This window comes from Topomyia yanbarensis, chromosome 2 (assembly GCF_030247195.1).
Source record: "Topomyia yanbarensis strain Yona2022 chromosome 2, ASM3024719v1, whole genome shotgun sequence".
NCBI lineage: Eukaryota > Metazoa > Arthropoda > Insecta > Diptera > Culicidae > Topomyia > Topomyia yanbarensis.
The window spans coordinates 375019777-375042372 of record NC_080671.1 but is presented as its reverse complement, the minus strand read 5'-3'; the positions used below and the strand labels follow the sequence as shown (position 1 = coordinate 375042372).

The window sequence follows — 22596 nt, the reverse complement described above, 5'->3', positions numbered from 1 at the left end:
CGAGTAGACTTCTCGCTAGCATCAGGTACTAGAGGGTGAAGTAGTGTGGATTGTGTGGGATTATGTTTATAGACAAGATAAAGCAAAATATATTTTCAGAACTTGGTGGGAAAAAAAACTTTTACCTGGCTATCTAATGAAAAATGCCATAATTATTTCGGAGATGACAAATGAGATTTATGTAACTTTATATCTTCGGATGGCAAAATATATTTTCAAGAACTGGTGGAAAAAAAACTTTTACCTGGCTAACTCATGCAAAATGCCATAGTTATGACGGAGATGACATATCCGATTTGTGTAAATTTATGGTTTCAGGTGTTTTGTAGATTGCAATTTATTGTTGTTTTTTTAAATTATTGAGAGCTATAAAGCAAGGACTATTTTTGTCCGTTACTGATCCTATGGGATCGTTTGTTATGTGAGAAAGCCATAAATATACTATTAGGTGGATTGAGACTTAAATTTTGCAAATCCTTGTAATATAAGTACGTCTATGTATTCAAAGCGCATTGGTTTGCATATTTTTTCATCGTGCCATTCGAAAGGTCTTCCTCCGCATCTTTGGTGAAAAGATCTGGCATGGGAACAAAGGTTTAGCAAAGAATTTGCTTCGCAATTTTTCTTATGAATGATTTTACTTTACTGTGCTACAGGACCATTATTCATACCAAACACATTGTAGTGGGACGGGAAGGAATCTAAGGAGTCTGGAGCAATAAATAGAATGCTTGCCATGGGCACTTGATTCGTTTTCGCATTGTCACAGTCCTGAAAGGACGTATCATGGTGCGATTGATGTTTGCTAGTATAATGGCAATAATTCGTATTATGAAGAGAACAGAAAACCATTTTCTAAGAAGAAAAGTACATAGTGTAAATATGTATATGTACCTAGTGATTTAAACCAAACAATAATCATAATAACGAATGTAATACATTGTATATAGTTCGCATACTGTATCATCAAACTATGCTTGGTGATATTCTCTGATGCTACTAAGTATCAATTTCTAACTTGAAATAACATTGCCATGTTATGACCTGAAATCTGAAAAAGCATCCAGGTACCCTGTCGGACGCATACCGGTTAGTGCGATTAACCAGGCATTGAGGAACAATGTTACCAACAAGAAACATGCTCAATAAATTCAACAAGCGCCTTTTCGCAGTGTCAGACAGATTGTACAACAATTTGATTCTGTCTGACCCTGGGCCTTTATTGTTAACTGATAAGAGAGCAAGTGAAAACTCTACCATCGAAAAAGGTGTTTCGTTCGTGGTATCGTGAGTGGACGGGGCGCGGTAAGGTTTCTGTTCCGGAGTGGAGCCCGGACAAACCTTCATGGCAAAATCGAATATCCACCGATTTGAATATTCCGCCCTCTCGTTAACACTGTTTAGTATACGTTGAACCATGAGCATGAGCATGATGACCGTACAATTCGTAGTTACTACTCCGTGATTGACCAGAATAAGCGAAAGTGCACAGAGAATCAACGAATGGCGCCTGGGAGTAGCTATCCATTCTCAATGTGCACGTTTCGAGAATTCTATGTTTTGAAATGCCAATAACGGCGCCGGCCACGTCCTTACAGTCATCGGGGAAGGAAAGGAATGTTAGTGTGACAAACGTTGTTATGGAGACCGTGTATACCTCTGCATCTCCACGTTTGCCACAGGAAGGAGTTTTTGTTAGTGGGATGGGGTATAAGGTACACCAATCTGGATTCACCTTGATAAGTGATACGATCTATGCAACTTTCATAAGTTTTATCATGTGCTTATTGCTCGGGGCTGCCGGCAGCCGAGAATTTATGGATTTATCGTTTGTAGAATTACTTCTTGAATTCTCAATTTGTAAAAAAGTAACTCCTCAAAAAATCGACTGTCTTTTTCCGATCCTTAGCAGTTCGATGCCTGACAAAATCGACTTTGTGTATTTAAAAAAATCGATGTTTGACAACATCGACTTGGTGCATTTAAAAAAACAGATGCGATTTTACTCAAATCCCCACCACTGCTAGAGAAAAACAGTCTAATAGTCTTTTCTACGGATCATGTACGTACACGTCACATGGCACAAACACCACATCACTAGCTGGCGGAAAACAATAAACAAAGACGGCAAAATCAAATGGGATTGTTTCCAACCAGGAAGCCGCAGAAGTGTTCGTGAGACTGGGTAACAAGAACTCAATTGGTATAAAAATAGCTTGCCGAAATCCAACATGATATCTACAAAAGGTGACAACTCACTTCATATATTCACTCACTGGCACACACAATCACATCGGTTGATCGATACAGTATTTGCACGCCGACAAAGTCGACCAGCAAGCCAACACAAAACGACTCCTACCTACAGACACTTTATACACACCCGCGTTGACAAAAACAGCAAAACTAGCAACCAAGGAAGATCCAATAAGCTTTGCACGGGCTTCCCTATTCACTTCCCCTCACAATACCACCATGTTCATTTGGCTGCAGTTTCTGAGTCCGTTTGGCTGCATTTTCTGACACTTCGCAAGTCTATGCATAAAGTGTCTGTACCCCCACCGTGCCCACAAAAATTGCTGTGCATTTCAAAGGCTCACCTCCGCGTCAAAACGAAGAGAAGACTTCCAAAATGTGACACAAAACCAGCGTCAACTCAGTACTATCCAACTATTGGGGCACACACAACGTGTGTTAGTGAGAAACGCTACCATATTTAACAACTCTAACAAGTGTATAATTCACTAACACCACGCGAGCGGCCAGTGATGAGCAAGTATATGTAGTGTTTGTTGTATAACTGCTAATAAAACTAAAAAAGCCTGATATGGAGCTTTGCATGAAATTTTTAACTGCGCTAACATTTCAGGGATTCTGTCCACATAGCGCAGAAATTTTTGTTTCCACCCAGTGGTGGGCGCGAATTATTTCTAAACTCCAACACCCTATAAACAAACTGTCTGAACCGTAACGTTCCCTTGATGACGTCATCATACAATGCTGTACAAAACCCTTGCAACAAAAAATATACTCCCTTCATATGATGCTGATGCCGTCGCCATATTTTTCACAATATGAAAATTTGATTTTCATTGTTTCTTCTTCATATGTTTCCATTTCGATTTATATTGCACCTTACAGACACAAAGCATATCACTATACATCGCATTAATAATCACTATTCAAGCACTTATTCATTAATATTCACAGATTTATAATCCAATTTTGTCACCATGAAACGCAACACGTCTTCATGAGCACCAGTGTTTCCAGCTCCTGTTTAGTATACGTTGAACCATGTCCCAAAAAGTGCTCATCTATGTTTTTCTCATTAATCCGTCGACGAACCGGTGCCATTTTGCAACATCAAAAATGTTTTACTGTGGGGAGAAATTTTATTAAGATGCTTTTAGGATTATCGTAAATATTTGAAGCTGTGAAAATACGGTTGGAACAGCCAACCCAATCGGAGACGACCACATTAATTTCGGCCTGGTTAGCTAGTATATTAACTCTGTACCCCTTCGTAAAAGCCCCGTAGCCGGCAATATCATCTGCCTGCTACAAAATATTTACCACGTGGTATTTTTTTTCGTACAAAAAAGAGGCGCAGTACACTCATTATTTATTAGTCATTATTTTATAAACAATAGTTTCAAAAATATACAAAATATCAATTTTTCGAATAGGAAAAGAATCACGAATAATCTGTGTCTTATGACAATTGCATAGCGGTAAGCTCGTTAAAATCCGTCAATTCGGTCAACCATAGTATTTTTTTAATAATAAACGGGCTAAAAAGTTCAAATGTCAATATTATGGTAAAAATAATTATTTTAACAAAACCCACACTTATTTTTGCAATGTCAAATACTGCAAAAAAATGGATCTTCCATTGAAATTGCGATATCACCTAATTTGGGTGGCCCACTTGAGAAATTTGGACTCATTGGTCTGCTCACATTGAGCTCAGAGTCAAGAAAGCGTGCATGGCCTTCGGGCAGTGTAGACGAACTTTTGGAAAAACCTGGGGTCTCAAACCTAAATACATCTATTGGATTTACACGACAATTGTACGTCCAATATTGTCATACGGATGCCTTGTGTGGTGGCAGAGGGGAGAGGTGATGACAGTCCAGTCAATGCTAAACCATCTGCAAAGAATGGCGCTCATGGCTCATTGACTGGTGCTTTCACCACAACACAGACTGCTGCTCTTGAGGCACTTCTAAATATCAAAAAGTTACACATACACCTCAAACAAGAAGCACTATCATCTGCATACAGACTGCAGGTTACTGGGCTTTGGAACAGTAACCATGTTGATCTTGCTACCAGTCATACACGATTGTGGTCACAAATGGTTACATGGGGTGAAGATATTCTTGCTCCCAGCGATAATACACTAACATGTAAGTTTTCCTTACAGGACATTCCATGTGAAGCTTCCCTCACGAGAGGAGTGGTTGTCTGGCTATATGGAAAGACAACAACAAACGCAAGTGGTTTGTTACACTAACGGTTCTCTGATTGAGAGACTTGCTGGTGCTGGTGTCTACTGTCGTGAAATGAGATTGGAACAATCTCACTAACTAGGTAGATACTGTACTGTATTCCAAGCAGAAATCTTTGCGATTATATGCGGGGTACAAACGGCCCTTCAACTGAGGTTGTCCGGCAGAGTTATAAACTTCTGCTCCGATAGTCAGGCTGCAATCAAGGCCGTTAGTTCAGCCAAATCGCGGTCCAAGCTGGTGATCGCGTGCCGAACCCAAATCGAAGAACTAAGCATTGTCAACACTATTTACCTTGTCTGAGTGCCCGGACATTCCGGTATTACTGGAAATGAATGGGCTGACGAATTGACCAGGGCAGGTTCAGAGATTGACTTCTTTGGTCCTGAGCCCGCCCTGCCAATTTCGACAAGTTGGATAAGGGAAAAAATACGGTCCTGGGCTTCGTCCGAGCACCGCAATTATTGGAGAAATCTACAAACGTGTCGCCAAACAAAGGCGTTTCTAGAACAACCATGTCCAGTAATTTCGAAAAATCTGCTACATTTTTGATGCTCCACTGCAGCATACTGACCACGACTTTAACCGGCCACTGCAAACTTAATTATCACATGCATATGCAACTGTGCAGCAGTAGCGCAATTGCGATTTCGAGTTTTCGGCCGTCCTTATATAGACGAAACCATGTTCAGGCGACTGAAACTCGGAGACATACTAAAGTTTTTTATCCAATGTGGTAAAGAGCTTTAGGCTTACTCGCAGGCGAGTTGAACCAATTGCGAGTTCAACTTACCTGTTTTGTTTTTGTTTTTGTGCTGCCCACCTTTCCAATTCTACATCCCCACACCTCCTTGTCCTTTCCTTCGCTCAGGAGGTGATGAAAATACACGGCAAGGCACAAATCCCCGACTACATACGGGGAACGTGCCATTTAAGCCAATATATTCTGATTCCTGATACTTTTGCATTTACATTTACATTAATTTTTCAAAATAACTTCTATTGGCTTTTACAAACAGACTTTTACAGTTGATGGATGACTGGTCCGACCCTCTCGATTCTCGATTTATCCTTTGATGAAGTATTATTCGGTTTCTAGAGGTCATCGCATTTTTTTTTCTGCCGCTTCCCGAACGGTCATTCAAACTGCCAAGCTAATTGTGCCAGTTTATAGAATGATAAACTGTTTGAGATGGTATTTTCAAATTCGGTATTTTCAAATTCGACCAATATTTACCAGGAAAAATTATAATTGGTCGAATTTCTTTCTTGAAAAATTAATTTGTAATTTGTAATTAGTATTTGTAAAATTTTTATTCATCTAACATATGTCTCAATGAAATTTCTTAAAACTAGTGTGGTTCAATTCGTCTTCTAAATACAGATGCGGTGAGGTTAAAATCAAATAATTCGGAGAACTCGTTGAACATCCGAACCATTGCCATGACAGGACTGTTGGCAGCATAGTCAGTTGGTCTCATTTCAGGAACAAGCATCACATTTTGGCGAAGAGTACGAGATGGCGCATATAAATGCATTTGTGCTAATAGGTCAGGTACGTCGTATTCATCCAGCAGTATTTTGGCCACAAAGACTGCATGCGATGTCATTCTCCTTTCAGCAAGGGTGTGCAAGCCTAACAAACGACAGCGGTCTTCATACGGCGGCAAGTTTTGCGGATCACTCCATGGCAAGAAACGCAGAGCATATCTGAAAAACCGTCTCTGAACGCCTTCGATCCTATTGATCCAAACAGCATGGTAAGGATTCCAAACGACATTTCCAAATTCTAGCATCGAACGCATTAATGAACAGTAAAGAGCTTTAAAACACAAAGGATCACGAAATTCGTTGGATATCTTAAACATGAATCCCAGTTGTCGATTGGCCTTGTCGATTGCAGCACAGAAGTGACGATGGTAAGTTAGCTTATAATCCAGTATTACTCCAAGGTCTTTGATGTAGTCAACACGTTGTAGCTGATTTCCAGAAATATTATAATCAAAAGGGATGGTGTTCCTAGTGCGATGAAAGCTGATGACACTGCATTTGGGAATGCACAAAACCATCATATTCCGCACACACCAGTCGTTAAGACTATCCAGAACGATTTGCAGTACCAGGCAGTCAGACTGATCACGAATTACGTAATATAGTTTAACATCGTCAGCGAAAAATAGTTTACCACCAGGATTTAAAATACTAGCCACGTCATTAATAAACAGCGAAAATAGTAGCGGTCCGAGTGTACTACCTTGAGGAACTCCAGAGCTGTTTGAAAAGCAATCAGACTGAGCAGTGCCATTACTAACAGCAACTTGACGATGAACGAGATACGATCGAAGCCACTCACAAAACGTAGTCGTGCAGCCAAGTTTTTTCAGTTTGGCAATCAGGTTATCGTGATTCACTTTGTCAAAGGCGGATTTCAAATCAGTATATATCGCATCCACTTGAAGTTTTTTGCACATATTATCCATACAAAATGACGTAAAGCTCACTAGATTGGTTTCCACCAAACGGCCAGGATAGAAACCATGCTGACAGGTGCTAATATAGTGTCGGCAGGAAGCAAATAGTGTTTCGTTAACCAGTGACTCAATCAGTTTTGATTCAACTCCAAGCGAAGTAATTCCACGGTAATTTTCAACGTTACGCTTGTCACCTTTTTTGAAAACAGGGATTAGTGTCGTACATTTCCAGTGCACTGGAAACGTTTGCTGTTGAAGCGATATATTGAAAAGTTGCGCGAGTGATGTGGCCAAGATGTCCGAGCATTTTTTTAATACAGCTGCAGGCATAATACTCGGACCGGGATCAAAGGACGCTTTTGTCTTCTGGATAGCTGAACGAACCATTTTATCGTCGATGACGAAAACATCCACGCTGAAAATGTCAGAAGGGACGTCTCAAACAGCGTTGTCTATCACCTCAGGCGATGCCGAATCTTGAGAGAAGACGCTCGAAAAGTGCCGTGCAAAACAGCTGCACTTATCTTCAGCAGAGAAAGCTGCATCGTTGTCGAGAAACATTTCAGATGGGAGACCAGTTTCCTTCCTCTTAGTGTTAACAAACGAAACAGAATCCCTTGGGGTTCCGACGTAAGTTCAGTTGTATGCGATTTACGTAACGTCTATAGAGAAAGTTGTTATAACTGCGGTAATAGTTACTAGAGAGCGAAAAAAATTGCTTCGATAAAGTACATCGTCGATTAGTAAAAGCACGAAGTGCTTTACTACGCAAGCGTTTTAGTCTGCGTAGAGTTCCATTGGACCAAGGTGGTTTCTTGGCAGGTTGATATTTCGGGAGCTACAGCATCGTCGACATTTGCAAAATGTTGCAACTCATTCCAGTTGATCCGCATTAGAGAGCGTCGAAGAGCGGAATAATCTGTCTTGCGAAAATTGAATTTATCGAGAATCGGTTCGTCCTCGTAACGAAGACATCGGCGGAACTTCAGCAAAATTTCCAAAGCAGGATGGTGATTGTCAAGGGGTACTAAAATTTCGGGAGCCTCCACAACAGAACATTCACGTACTGCACTTTCACTGACAAAAACTAGGTCCAAAAAGCGGGACTGATGATTGGAAATTAGACTAACCTGTTTCAGTCCATGAAAGGCTATTCCGTCAATCAGGAGACGACTCGCAGGAGTGATGGTCGAAGCATTCGGGTCGGGGAATGCAAAATCGTGACCAGATGGAGTCCAAATGAGCCCGGGTGGGTTGAAATCTCCAAACAGGAACAATTCGTCACTAGAATCTGCGATAGAACAGACGTATTCCACGGCATCAAGATGAAACTGCACAATATTACAGTCATGTTGCTTTTCCGGAGGTATGTAGGCAGCTCCAATGAAATAATTTCTAGATGCTCTGCTAAGTTTCACCCAGACACTCTCAATGGAAGAGAAGCTTCCTTCCGCAATCCGACAAGAGACGAGAATGTTCGAAACAGCTACAAGAACCCCACCGCCACGCGAGCGGGTACTGTTAGTGGTATTGCGATCAACTCGGTACACAGTGAATGAATCACCAAATAGCTGCACAGAGTTAATCTTATCATTCAACCAGGTTTCAGTTAGAACATAAACGTCATAATTTCTATCTATAACTGCCAAATATACGTCGTCGACCTTCGTTCCTAATCCTCTTGTATTTTGATAATACACTCGTATCGTGTTGTTTGCATCAACCGCGCTTGGTGCACATTGTCCAGGGACGGTGGAAGTAACGAGGCAGAGAACAGCTAACCCGGCCGAGGGAGTCAGTTTTTTGGCAGCATAATGAATTCACGGAACAGCATTCCAGCCGGCCATGACGCAGGATCCAGTGCTAAATCCTTCAAACCGGGATCAAGCCCAACTTTGTAGGACACAAATGTCAAATTGGTGATATCTTTTCCTTTGGGAACCAAGCGAACAACGACAGCAGGGTCCGACGAGTTTAGGCAACGTGATACCACCTGCTGTATATCACTGTCGGTAATTAGTGTGTTTAAACCGGACAGATACAACCAGAACTTTTCCAGTGAAGCAGCTTGCACGATAGACGGCACTGACAAATCGCTTAGATCAATTGACTTAGTTCCACTAGCAGCAGGTGTGACAATATCTGGCCTGCGGTCTTCCCGTCGGCGTTTTACACCCAGTCGGGGCCAAGCTGGCGACCCAGAGATAGTTTTTATCGGTTGTGACTTACCAGCAAAATCATCAATTTTCCTGCTCAAATCAGCGACAACATCAAAAAGTTGCTGCACTTGGCCAGGCAAATCAGCTAGCGGCGGTTGATCGTTATTTGTGTCGGCAATATAAGACCCAATTGAACGGCCGTTCAACTCTGTCCTACATAGGGGGCAAATAAACAGTGCCTTTTTTTTACAATGGAGAAGACCTTTACGTCCTAGCCCAGTACACGTGCTATTGGTAGGGTCCAATCTACCACACGGGGTGCACTGGGGGCGTGTCGGACTCGAATGGTGACCAGCCATTAATACCGACTAAACTCCATTGGGCTCCGCCATCATTCCTCCCAGGAACTACCTCTCGGTATTACGTCCTGTATGAGGCTTACTTGGGTGCTCTCTCTATCGCACCTTGATTCACTCTCAAATACTCCCACATGAGGCTTACTTTTGTGCTCGCCCCACCCATACCATGTGAGGCTGACTTGGGTGCTCACCCTATCACCTGATTCACTCTCGATCGTGCCACTCCATTGTACCTCTGTCACTCCCCCTGGCATCCCATGTGGGACATTTTTCTTAGGCCCCACTTCTGACATACCATGCGAGGCTGACTTGTGTGCTCACCTTTTTCATTCCTTGCTAGGCTTACTTTTGTGCTAGCCTCTACCATACCATGTGAGGCTGACTTTTGTGCTCACCCTTAACATGCCGTGTGAGACTGACTTGGATGCTCACCCTTTCACTCCTCTGCCACGCTATGAGGCATCGATAGCTAAGTCCCAACATACTACGCTACGACCCTCCCGTCTTGGCATGAGGCAGTCCACTTATACGCCTATACACTCACTCTTCTGTCTTGCTTCGGGGTACCTGGGTTTACCCCTTACGCGGTTGCCAGTCGCTGCGCCAAACCTGCCTCGGCATGAACAGACCATTCACTCCCTTTTTTGCGCTTGGCCTTTTTCGCTCCAGCTAACCAATTACTAGTTAGCCGTGCCCGTCGTCTGTTGCTCGGTTCGCCAGATTACCTGTAGCCTACAGGCAATCTGGATGGTAGCAGCCGAGACTGCGTTCCACTTCTCCACCGATTGACACATCCGCTAAATAAGGGTATCAGGGGTTGTGTCCCAGCCACAGACGTCAAGCATTGCTCTTCTTTCGACGTCGAACCGATGACATACGAACAGTATGTGTTCGGCAGTTTCGTCTACATCTGGGCAGTCCGGGTAGACTGGGACCTCCGCGTGCCCGAACCTGTGGAGGTACTGTCGGAAACAGCCTGACAGGAATTGTGTCAGGCGGAAGTGAACATCCCCATGGGGTCTTCCCACCCAGCTCGATATGCTAGGTATCAGCCGGTGGGTCCACCTACCTTTCGAGGAGTTGTCCCACTCACGCTGCCATCTGGCGACCGAGGTCACCCTGGTGCGCTCGCGGGCTCCTCTATTTCCACGTAGCTCGAAGCACTCCTCATCTTCCCGAATGACCTGTCCTAATTGCATCATGCTCGCTATCACGCAGGATGCATCGTGTGATACCGTGCGGTAGGCAGATATCACTCTGAGGCACATCACGCGGTAGGTGCCCTCCAGTTTCTGTAGGTAACTGGTTACCCTCAGTGCTCTTGACCATGACGGGCCGCCGTAGATACGGCAACGCCTGCCAGTAACCTACGTCTACTGGCGCACACCTTTGAGCTGTTGGACATCATGACTCCGAGATACTTCAGGCTTCGCTGTGAAGTGATCGCGACTTCTCCCACATGTCGAAACACGCTCTCTTGCTGCTTTTAATGGCCTTGTTAAGGGCCAATTTCGCAGCTCGAAACACTTCACGGCGGTTCTCTCTTGCATTCTCGGTGCGAGCTCTTTGCATCCTACGTCTAGCTCTGAGGCAGGCTGACCGTAGAGCTGCAATCTCGGCACTCCACCAGTATACCGGGCATCTGCCGTTTCTTGGCGGTGTTTTTCTCGGCATAGTGGCGTCGCACGCGCGTGATAGAACAGCTACCAGCGCATCCCCGCTTAGACTGTCGGTGTTGGCCTCCAGTCCCAGGGCCGCGGTGAAAGCTTCGCTGTCGAAGTGATTGGACTTCCACCCGCGTACCTGACAGGGATCTCCCGCCCTCAGATGCTGCACAACATAGTTGATCCTAAAGCGGATTGCTAAATGATCGCTATGGGTGTAGCCTTCGTCTACCCTCCATTCCATGCCTGGAGCCAGACTCGGGCTGGCAAATGTTACGTCAATCCACGCCTCTACTCCGTTTCTACGGAATGTACTAGCGGAGCCATTATTAGCTAGCACAGTATCGAGTTTCGCAAGCGCCTCCATTAGCGCTTGACCCCTGCTATTTGTACAGCGGCTGCCCCACTCCACTGCCCAAGCGTTAAAGTCTCCCGCTATGACTACCCGTTTCCGGCCCACTAGGTCCGACGAGAGCCTGTCGATCATCTGGTAGAACTGTTTTATTGGCCACCTTGGTGGGGCGTAGCAGCTGCAATAGAACACACCATTGATCTTGGCAATCGCAACACCCTCGGCGGAGGAGTGTATTACCTCTTGAAACGGGAACCGTCCCGTTGTACAGATTGCCACCATTCCAGACCCGTCCGACACCCAATTGCCGTTGCCGGCAGGGATACTGTATGGGTCTGATAAGAGGGCGACATCTGTCCTCGACTCCGAGACCGACTACCACAGCAGCTATTGGGCTGCTGCACAATGGTTAAGATTTAGCTGTGTGACGTTCACGGCTTCTTCTTATTTGCCTCACCGAAGGGACACGAAGTCCGCCCAAACAATAAATAAACAGTGCCTTCCCAGCTACAAGCGCTTCCTTCAGAAGACGAGCGTTAACACCTCAGCATGGTTGGCTAATGTGAAAATACGACTCACAAAAACCACAGCAGATAGGTTCAAGGTCGCAGATATCACGTTTGCACTCTCCACATTTCTTCTTCTCCATATCGCTGCGGTGCTGTTGCTATAATAAGCAACTGGGGCAGGCAAAAACAAACAACAGCAATCGGCGAAACAAAACAAATGCACTACGGCAAACGGAAAATGTACGATTCATAAATCTTTCACGTTTAAACTGTAGACACGTAGTTTATCATCAAAATGCACAATGACTAGATACACTAATTATAGTTAAACCATGAAAAATACTACAAATAAACAAACACTATACGCGGAAAGCTAACTCTGCCTCTCACATCCAATTGTGACACTAAGCGTGAACCGATTTAAGTGAAACTTAAAAGCCATGTATTTTTTAGAAGTGAACTAGTTATGTGGATACACAAATAGTTTCATGAATACAAAGTTATTCATGCTTTCGGAAGCTTGGTACTGATTTTCGTAAACGGTTTGACATAATCGTATTTTTGTCCTGACAACGACGTACCTTTCAATACTGAGGCCTCTTCTCAAAATTTCAAAAGAAACAGCAGGTAGAATTTTTAAAGGCTAGTTACTTTCTCTGTAATGAACGGAATTACACCATATTTGCACTAATCAGTCGGAAAATATTGTATTATATAAATAAATAAAAAATCGATTGACATGGAAAAAATGAACTTTCCTTGCCTATTTCATGCAGAGCCGTCAATCTAGGGCGCTTATTTATGAGACCCAATCGAAGACTAAGAGGCTGATACATATCCCGCGTGTTCGTTTATTACCATTCGTTGCTTGGGTTTTGAACGAGCAACACATGGATTGGAATGCACTCAATTCCTAGCAGTGAGCAAACAATATCGGGCGCTCCTTTTCTCTGCTGTGAGAGATTAAACTTTGCATACAGGAACTATGTTTGATTGATCTAGTGGTTTAATTTATAATCTTCTTTATATAACGAATGATAAAATTATAACTGGTTGACAACCTATACCAATCATGTCAGAATTGCATTCACGAACAAGCAGCATCCAAAGATCTTCGAATCCAGCGGTTCATCTATTAAAACCGACGCTAACATCAAAAGTTTTTTTAGATACATAATAATTATCATAAGGAAAGATTTGAAAATTTCCCATTCAAACGTGATTCCGTTGAATATCATTAAATTTTAATTAACAGGCAAAAGTATAGTCACGACACTCCGGTTATGTCACAGATATTACCCACTCATCTTTTTCATGAATTTATGAACATATTTTTTCCGTGTAGCTCTCCTTACAAGAATATAAATTCATATAGAAATTATCACATCTTGCTTTACAAGTTAGAATGCAACGTAATTGGCTCTTCCGTCTCTGAACGATATTTTACAGGTGTTGTGCATTGCAAAACATATAACTAACAAACTTTGACATCAACAAACCAAGTAATTCAGCCAAATGTTTAAGTTTTACCAGTATTCTTTTTGATTGTGCACCGTTAGTTTTGAGCACGTGCATTCCATTCATACAAACATCCTGTGTTTGTTTTGCATCTTTTGCCAAGGCTCCATTTCAGCTGTAGAGTAAGCTGCTTAACAAGGAAGGAAACACAAACACAGGCCATTAAGTTTTCAGCAAGCGTTTTCTTCCGCTGATTGTCGGGTCGGTATCCTTTTCTATCCCCACAATCCATTCCGCCTACACTTTGAAAACACATGTAACGATGGATCAGTTCACTGACTTCCTTCTCAACCGACTTTCCAAAATAGGCTACAAAAAAGCTTCGGTTGGAAAGCTTTGTCGCAAAGAAAGATTTTCATCTTAACTAACGTTTAGCCATGGATCCCAGCTTGATTATTCGAATTTCAAGAAGGCATCATTTCAACATCAAATAGAAAGAAATAAAATCCGATGGAATATTCAAATTCATCACATAACTCAATTATCACCTCTTTTCTTTTTTCCTTCTCAGGCCTCCCGTACGAGATAAGCCTCTACTGGCATCAGTACCCGTACAACATGGGTTTGCTGTTCTGCAAGATCCGGGCGCTTTTGTCGGAAGCCTCCACCTACGTATCGGTGCTGACGATAGTGGCTTTCTCGATGGAACGCTTTTTGGCCATCTGTCACCCGCTGCATTTGTACACGATGTCCGGATTGCAGCGACCGGTACGCATCATTGCCGGTCTGTGGATCGTGAGCCTCTTCAGTGCAGTGCCTTTCGCCGTATTCACCGACATCGATTACATCGTGTACCCACCGAGTGAGTATCAGCGTGGAATGAGCTGCGGGTTCCACCGAACTGTGTTCGGATGGAGCAGCTTGGTCTTTATTAGTTGAGTGTTAGCGAAAAAAAAAATATGTGCTCGCATACTTTGTTCGGACCTGCCGGGTGGCAACACAGAAATCGATATTTAAAATATTCTCAACATGATCATTTCAATCGAACTGCCACCCACAACGCGTTTTACGACCAAAACATGTCACGGCTGATGGCTAAATAAATTCAATTCTACTGAGTTATGACAATTGCCTTTGCTAGCCGTGCAATAAAATATAATTCCTACCGTTGTTCGGAATACATAATCAAATATTTCAAACGTTCCGCCTTCCCTTCTACAGCAAAAGAAAAAATACTGGATTCGGCGTTCTGTGCGATGCTAAGCAACCCGGAAGGGATTCCACTGTGGGAGCTGTCGACATGCCTGTTCTTCGTCATACCGATGGTTGTGATGGTCGTTCTCTACGGCCGGATGGGCATGCAGATTAGATCAAGGACACAGCGGACGGTGGAGCTAGGTGAGTGTCGCATTTCCTTTTTGAAGAACACCTTTCGCAATAACAAAATCGTGTAATTATCTGAAAGCGAAACCCTTTTATCACACGGACGTAGTAATATTTAATCTTCTCTTTTTGAATCGCTAGGCGTGCGGAACGGTTCCGTAAATGGACAGTCCAGAGTCTCACAATCCCGAAAGGCTATCATTCGCATGCTGGGTGAGTATCAATCTTACTAATTAGTCTGGCGGTGGGGGGACCCAAGTAAAGATTAATTCGTGGCAGCAAAACTCGCTGCTGCCGTTCTTGCAGAGCACCATTCAACTCCACGGCAACCGCCGCCCTTTTGATAATTAATAAAATCAAATTATGTTCGGATCAATTATGATTATCCCTCATCAAAAACTAATTACAGTCTGTTCTCACATCCAGCTCTCAATATTCAATTTTCAATTCGCACTGCTCAATTCTCAACCGTTTACCTACCGTCCTAAAGATCCATTTAGAAGTATATGGAATATAAACTTAATTTTATTTTTTTAGTTCAAATATTTTAAAAAAATATTTGCGGTTTAAAGACAAAATTAATGTGTGCATAAGGACACGAAAATCTCTATCTTGCTATGTATTACAAATTAAAGGTTTCTAGACTTGTTTCAAAAATCTCTGTTCTCAAAGTTCAACACCAAATTCTTAATCATTTAATTTCTAATTTCGAATTATTTGGTAGCAAAAAGCGAATGTTCGACTGACATCATTCGATTCAAAAACAGCACGACCGTTTTCTTATGAATGATAACAAAACCGTAGGAAGTACATACCAGAGATGCCGACAAGACATCAAACACGCAACGAGTGCCCTGCCCTGTCCGACTCCAAGGATTTCCTTTTGCCACCCAATTATCGGAAATGGCTGTAATTTCCCTCGCTATCCCTCTGCATTTTGCTTCGCTCGTGAGTTTACGTATTATTATGTCCTGTCCCGGTTCCACACGGCAAACGCCTTCGTTCCCGTAAATTAAGCGTTGATAATTTTCTTCCTTGAGCTCGTGATCAGCAGTGTAAATGAGGTTGTCTTGTTCACAGAATCGGGGAAAAAAGTAGTTTCAAGGGAAAGTAAGCTTCGCCCAGTAGGTCGGCATCGCCACTGCATCCCTGCTATCATGCTGCCACATAACAGTTCAACACAATTGCCAGATAATCAAGATACACCTACAACTTCATATTACCAGGAACCGTTATGTATGTATCTGCAATCTCGCACCCCATGTCATATTTATTCTCACAATATGCAGTGTTGGTTACGCTGCCGGCAGTTTATGTTTTGCTTGGTAGGGGTTGCGGGGTTTCGCTTGAACTGTTGGGTGCTAAATTATGCTCTCGTGCAGTACAGCGATACGTTTAATAACACGGAGCTAGTACATCTCGTAAATTTTTGTTATGAGTCCTAATTCTTTAAATTCAACTGAACTGTCGAACAATTGGCAGACATCCGATCAAAAATTCTGGAACCCACGAAGTTTTCATGAATTCATTGTTTTCCATATATTTACCTGCTTGAAAAATCTTGTTAATGAAGCAGAGCCAATTAAGCGAGTTCATTGTTAGCAAAAATCTTGTAAGGTTCAGTATCATTTGTTTAAGCGGTATTTCTTTTCTATTCTTTTGTTACCCTTACACAGCCAGTAATGAAAAGCATCCTGGAAATCGCCGCAGGTATTCTTTAGTGTATTTCCTGTCAACCTTTGGGAAGTGTTCCCGGTTGTAGGCCAGGTTTTGTTTTCGTCCCATACAATTTTGTTTAAAAAAATGTTACAAGTAATTTTGTGTGGAATTATTTTTCGGCCAATACATATTTATTCCCGCTTGTTTGTCATTATTCATAATCACAATGGACATACAATACATAATTGTTAAGCAACATTGTCGGCACCCATTTCAAATGCAGTAGCAACTTTCTTATGTTATAAGCGAAGGAAACGTTTAAGAATACTTGCGTGACCTTCAATCCATGTAATTTTTTTTCGAGAGTTGTCTTACTGGAGCTGTAAAGCTGGAAGGGTTCCCCGTCAGAATCACTCACTACAATTGTCTACGAAACGGTAAATGTCACCCACTAAAAAACGCTGCGGATCGTGTTTCCGATTGTGATATTGTACGGTTCAAATGTGCGGGCGTATGAGCTTTACGATGGTGTGGGAATGAGCGTTTTTATGTGCGCGCTTGAGACCACGTTAATCTGATTATAAGTGCTATAGCGTTCACTAAATCATCGGAGCGTTTTTTTTTGTTTGCGAAATCTTGGGCGTAGTTATACGTGAATGATCGCGATTCGCATGTTCGTCTTTGTGTATCATCGCGAAGGGCTCGGGCGCTCGTAAGTTGACGGGTTCGATTACGTGGACGTTTCTATGTCGCGTGTACTAGCGTGTATGTAACTTCGCATGTATAAAGCCAATTTTATAAACGTGTGTCTATTCGCATACTCTTGTGTGTTCTTGGATGATCGCGCTGACCGTGAACCTGGTGCTTAATTTTCAGTGTACGATTCAGTTCAGTTCACATTTTTGCCACTAGTTGGTCTATAGACCAACTATAGACATTCGAATAATACTAAAATTCAAGATCTGATAAGCACTGCTATTGTCTACACCTTCATAGAAAACTATAAATCGATGTAAAATCACAGGAGAAAGTTATTAAAAAATTTATCAGTTTTTGGATTTACACGGAGCTTGGTACTGGTTAAGTTGATCAACAAGGATTTACAAAAAATGGTTGGTTTAGATGAACAATGTATTCAGATGGATTTAAGTGTTTCCAATGTCCCATTTTGAAGCGGAAAAAATATATTTTCAAATACAACTGGTTTTTGGTAGCCAATGATATTTTATGAACAAATAGCTATAGAGAGTTGTTCCCTCCCCAAGGTTGAGGGGTATTGCAAACATCGTCAAGCATATTGCGTGCATCAGTGCTACAGAACCTCTGACAGACAATTGCTTTAAGATGGTTATTACATTACGCCTCGATAGTGGTGCATCGAGGACACCGAGAGGGCTTATCCGCCTTTTTAATGTTTTATGATTTTTCATACTCTGAACCTACGCGTACTAACGCTCAACCACTAATCTGTGCGCGATGACGTGGCCGACCGGTGGGTCAACATGGATTGACTTTTGCTGTGCGCCGTGTTTGCAAACATTATTTCGCAGTTTGATGGCGGTATTCGTGGACGGGGCTCACAATAAGAGTCATTGTGTGTCCATTCCTCGTCGACCGATTCGTTTTGTAATAATTGTAGTTTTTAGTACTAGTGTAGTGGCGTATATGATAGAATAGTGGCTAATACTTCCGGTGTTCAATTTGTGCATTTGGTTCTATTTATTCGGGTCGGATTGGATAAATTAGGGTATTTACCGACGTACGTGAATCATCCATTCCCGGCCAGCATAGCATGCTGAAAGACTACCAGAATGCAAATGTCGGTTATGGCAAATATTCAATATTTGCTGCATTTAGACGAGTTTGTTTGCATGTTACATATATTTTTCTATGCTACTTCATTAATCTTTTTCTTTTGCACATCTATTAGTTTGCTTTTCCATTACTAATGTATAACAAAATAGTATTGGTGAATTTATACACTTCTAATCAATCTCTTTGCATTTTTTCTTTATTCGGCATGTTATGATTTCTTTTATTAGTATATCTCTACTATACTCCATGTATACTCATATAGGTACAAACCCTTATGGCCTTCGCGATAACACAAACCTGATCACAAACGCGACTATGCAATTGCAATAATCCACACATAGTTACGCCAGCGATTTCGTCAACATGAAAACACCCCGGTAGTTAACCCTGGAACGTTGCACTGGGGTACAAATGTACCCCACGCCTTCTTTGGGGCCGTGTACAAACGAGAATTCGGCATTTACCGACCTGGAACCCTAACCATAATTCAATTTAGAGTTCTTAGTAAGAGTAGGAAAAGATGGTATAGCCAGTTTACTTATAGCCTTCGTGGAAGCAGGTGTGAAAGTTGGCGTGGGGTACATTTGTACCCCAGTGTACGGTTGCCGTTAGTGTCGTCAGGTTTCGTGCTGTTAGTGGAAATGTGATTCGTGACAATACCAGTTTAAATACTGGTTTTTTTTATTACAATAGTAACAATTAGTATTATATAATCGTTTTTAATCGTTTATTTAATTAATTTAATTTAATTTTGAAGCGGAACAAAAAATCGTTCTCATTTTTGTTGATTTTTATTGTTTTATTGTTAATTTTTTATAGTTTTTCAAAGCAATGGCTCGCAAGTATAATTTGCGCACAGTAACTGCTGTAACAGTAACGTTGCGTGTTACCAATGTATTACTGGTCAGAAATATTTTTTTCATTTCAGTTTCCACCCCATTTCGTTGTATTTTCCAAATCCCGATTTTTAAACTTTCACTCTTCAAAATAATTGCAGTTTTCAAAAATATCAAAATTCCATTTTATACTGTATCAAGATCATTCTTTTAACTTTTAGAATCATTTGATTTTTTTCAAATCGGTTGAAAATTCGCAAAATTATACTATTTTTTTGTGAAAAAGTCAAAACAGCGATTTTTTTGCTTTTTATTTTGTTCAAACCAATTTATGTATCATTGATTCAATAAATTCCATACTTTCACTTACATTGCTGTTTTCGTAATTAAAAAACGAAGAAAATGGTGTATTATTCATTTCTGTTACCTGCAAAAATTGTGATCAAACGTGTGGGGTACATTTGTACCCCAGTGCAACGTTCTAGGGTTAAGTAAACATAGCACCTATAAACTTCCATACGCGGTCTCAAGCATTAACCCGCCACTCGCGCAACCATGAAACGGTCACGTCCGGAAGTCTAACCTCGGTCCCAGCAGTCTGGACTAATACCTTCAGTTGAACTAATAAAAAAAATGACGCTCATACTCACTAGACAACAGGTCCCATGGTGACATGACCTGGAACTCTAGTGGTATGGGGAAACTAAATCTCTTTTACCATCTGTACCATACACTAAATATTAAGCATCAGGTTCATGGTCCGCGTTAATATACAAATGCTTGAGTACTTCGCGACCATCCACGGCACCTACATCCTCGATCTCGCACACATAATAATATCCCGGCAATAAGGTGAATGTCTCAGCTCCTATTAATTTTTAAACGCGGTTCCAAGCGTGACGAAAGTCGAAATAAAATCTATAATCTTCAAACGCTAAAACATAATTTTTTTTGACATATTATAATATGTCAAAATTCTCTTTGAAAGGAAATTCTGGACGAACCGTTACTAACTAAAAGCAGTTCATAGCCATTAATGAAAGAGAAAGCTTTTCTTTTTGTTTACTAACAACATCTGTGATTGGCGAGTAACGATTTGTCCGGAATTTCCTTTCGAAGGGAATTTTGACAGTTGGCTTTTAAACCCTAATCATATGTTTGTCGAGAATTCTTTTGAATTGGAAAAATCAGTCTGTGATATTTTAAATTTGTGATTCCAATTATATAAAAAAAAATCAATTTCATAAAAAATAGGATCTGTGAAAAAATCTGAGCACTAAAATAGGTAAATAAATAATAGTTCTGGCTTGTCCGACAATATAGCCGAAAATGGACTGGACTGGAAAATACCATAAAGTTGAGTTCACGCAAACTTCGGGTGATGCAAATGAACTCGTCGCTGTTGTGCTATCTTATGACAAACGCCATTATGGGGTAAACTGAGATAGATATGCCACATTAATAAACTGAAAATTCTCTACAAAGTGGCGTTTCCAGAATTTGAAATTCTGCTTAGTTACTGAGGTATAGCCAGAAAAGTGATGAGAAATTCTCAGTTTTTTGCTTTAAATCACTGTATCTTGAGATTGATTCAAGTTATGTACAAGTTTTAGATGTTTTTATACGTAAAAAATGTTGAGAAACACTATGGCATAATAATTTTCACAATAAAAGTATTAGTATTGCAAGAAAAATGCAGCTTTAATTTTAAAGTAAAAATATTGCATATTTGGCAACAATGTAACCAAAAATACTATTTTTTCTAGATTCCTTGACCAATTTCCTTTAAAATGCATTTCACCGATTGTTTCTAGAAGCAATAGAGCCGAAGATATCAGTAAAAGTTAATAATTAATGCTTTTTTTTTAAATTTGTTTATTTGACACGGCTCATTGCAGTAGCTTAACGGAGCCGTGGGTCTCTTAAATAATTACAATATAAAAATGTATAAAAAACAAGTTATTGAGCGTCCTTTGGATCTCGTCCACGCAACTTTTTATTGCGGGGGGAGACTTTCTTTCGCGGCGGGAAAATATCTTGTGGGTCCATTGCGTTTTCATCGTTGCCGTCAATGTCATCATCGTTTGTAGTGCCTTGATGTTCACGATCAGATGTTCCTCCTTTCCTATGGCCCTTACGGGTCACGAGCGTAAAGCCGTTGTTGTTCTTATTTGCTTCCTCGCCGATGGTGCTAGCAGTTAATTCTGAAGCATTGTATGCTGATTTTACAGTTGTTATTATGGCTTGAACAGCTGCCACAAAATTGGCAACCGTTTGTGGTTCTGGTGATGTTATTGAAGACTGTGTTTCGGATTGGTTTGCCGAAGATGTGTGGGCAATTTGTTGTGATGCATTCTCCTCAACATTTTCCACACAAGGTGTTCCATGATGTACCGTCTGGTTGCAGTACTTGCACGTAGGAGTCTGCCCTTCGTGGGTGCATAGCGTGGTTTGTTTGATGTTAGTTTCTTTAGATTTGAATTCTATAGTCAAGTGGGAGGGAATAGGTCTTACGACCCGCATCCTCACCACAAGAATACCGTTGGGAATACCCGGGAAAAAGTTTCTCCAAGTATCAGGTGTGACTGATTCCACTTCTCCGAATTGCGACATGTGTTTTCTAATTGATTCATGGGGCGTACGCGGTGACAAATCATGTAGCCTTACATCTATATAATTGTTTTCTATGTACAACTGGTATCTTCACACTGTCATTTTCAAACACGTGTTTTAGGTTGTTCTGTAAAGTGAATCGTTTTGCTTGGTCTAGCGTGTTGAATTATATCAATACCGCACTGCGCAAGTGATGATACTGAAGATATATGACATCCTTAAGCCTAAGCTCCATGTTCACCTTCAGAAAATGTTCCACCTCACGAAGACTCGGTCGCGTAGAACAACAACCGCTCTTAAGTCAACAACCGCTGTGTTGGGTCGAAGTAGTGCTTTTTCATCAAATTCACTCATGATGCAATGTTTCCTTTGTTCTAGATACACTAACTGTCGTTCACTTGCTCTTTGTTGCTCTAACTTAGCAGAGGAAAAAAGTAGATCGAGCGGTTTCCTTTGTTCTTAAGACAATGCACTGTACTGTATTGTGGTTCGTTTTGCGCTGGATCAGACAGCAGCAGAGTTTCGTGACCAGTGTCTTTGGTGGTTGTAAGTCGACTGAATAATTGATGCTTTATTTGCATAGAAAATTTCCCATTCACAATTATGACACGTCATACAAAGTTTGTCATCAGTACACACCTATGACACGTGTGAGTGCGACTTTTGTTTACATTTACAGTAAAAACTCGCAACATAGTCAATCGATCTTCGTAATATTTGAATGGTTAATACAGAATAGATAGAAACATCAATTCTTTTTCTCTGAATTGTTTATGCCATTTATAAATTTCAAGATATTCAATC

The 22596-nt window shown here is 41.4% G+C and overlaps 1 protein-coding gene across 1 annotated transcript in view; it reads left to right on the top strand.

Moving 5' to 3' along the window:
* Nucleotides 1–22596, top strand: part of LOC131684601 (neuropeptides capa receptor-like) — a 329157-nt gene that overhangs the window by 180341 nt on the left and 126220 nt on the right. The window contains exons 5-7 of the mRNA XM_058967615.1: nucleotides 14058–14348; nucleotides 14708–14884; nucleotides 15011–15082. Of these exons, the coding sequence (XP_058823598.1) occupies nucleotides 14058–14348; nucleotides 14708–14884; nucleotides 15011–15082 (540 nt within the window). The remainder of the gene's footprint in view (nucleotides 1–14057; nucleotides 14349–14707; nucleotides 14885–15010; nucleotides 15083–22596) is intronic.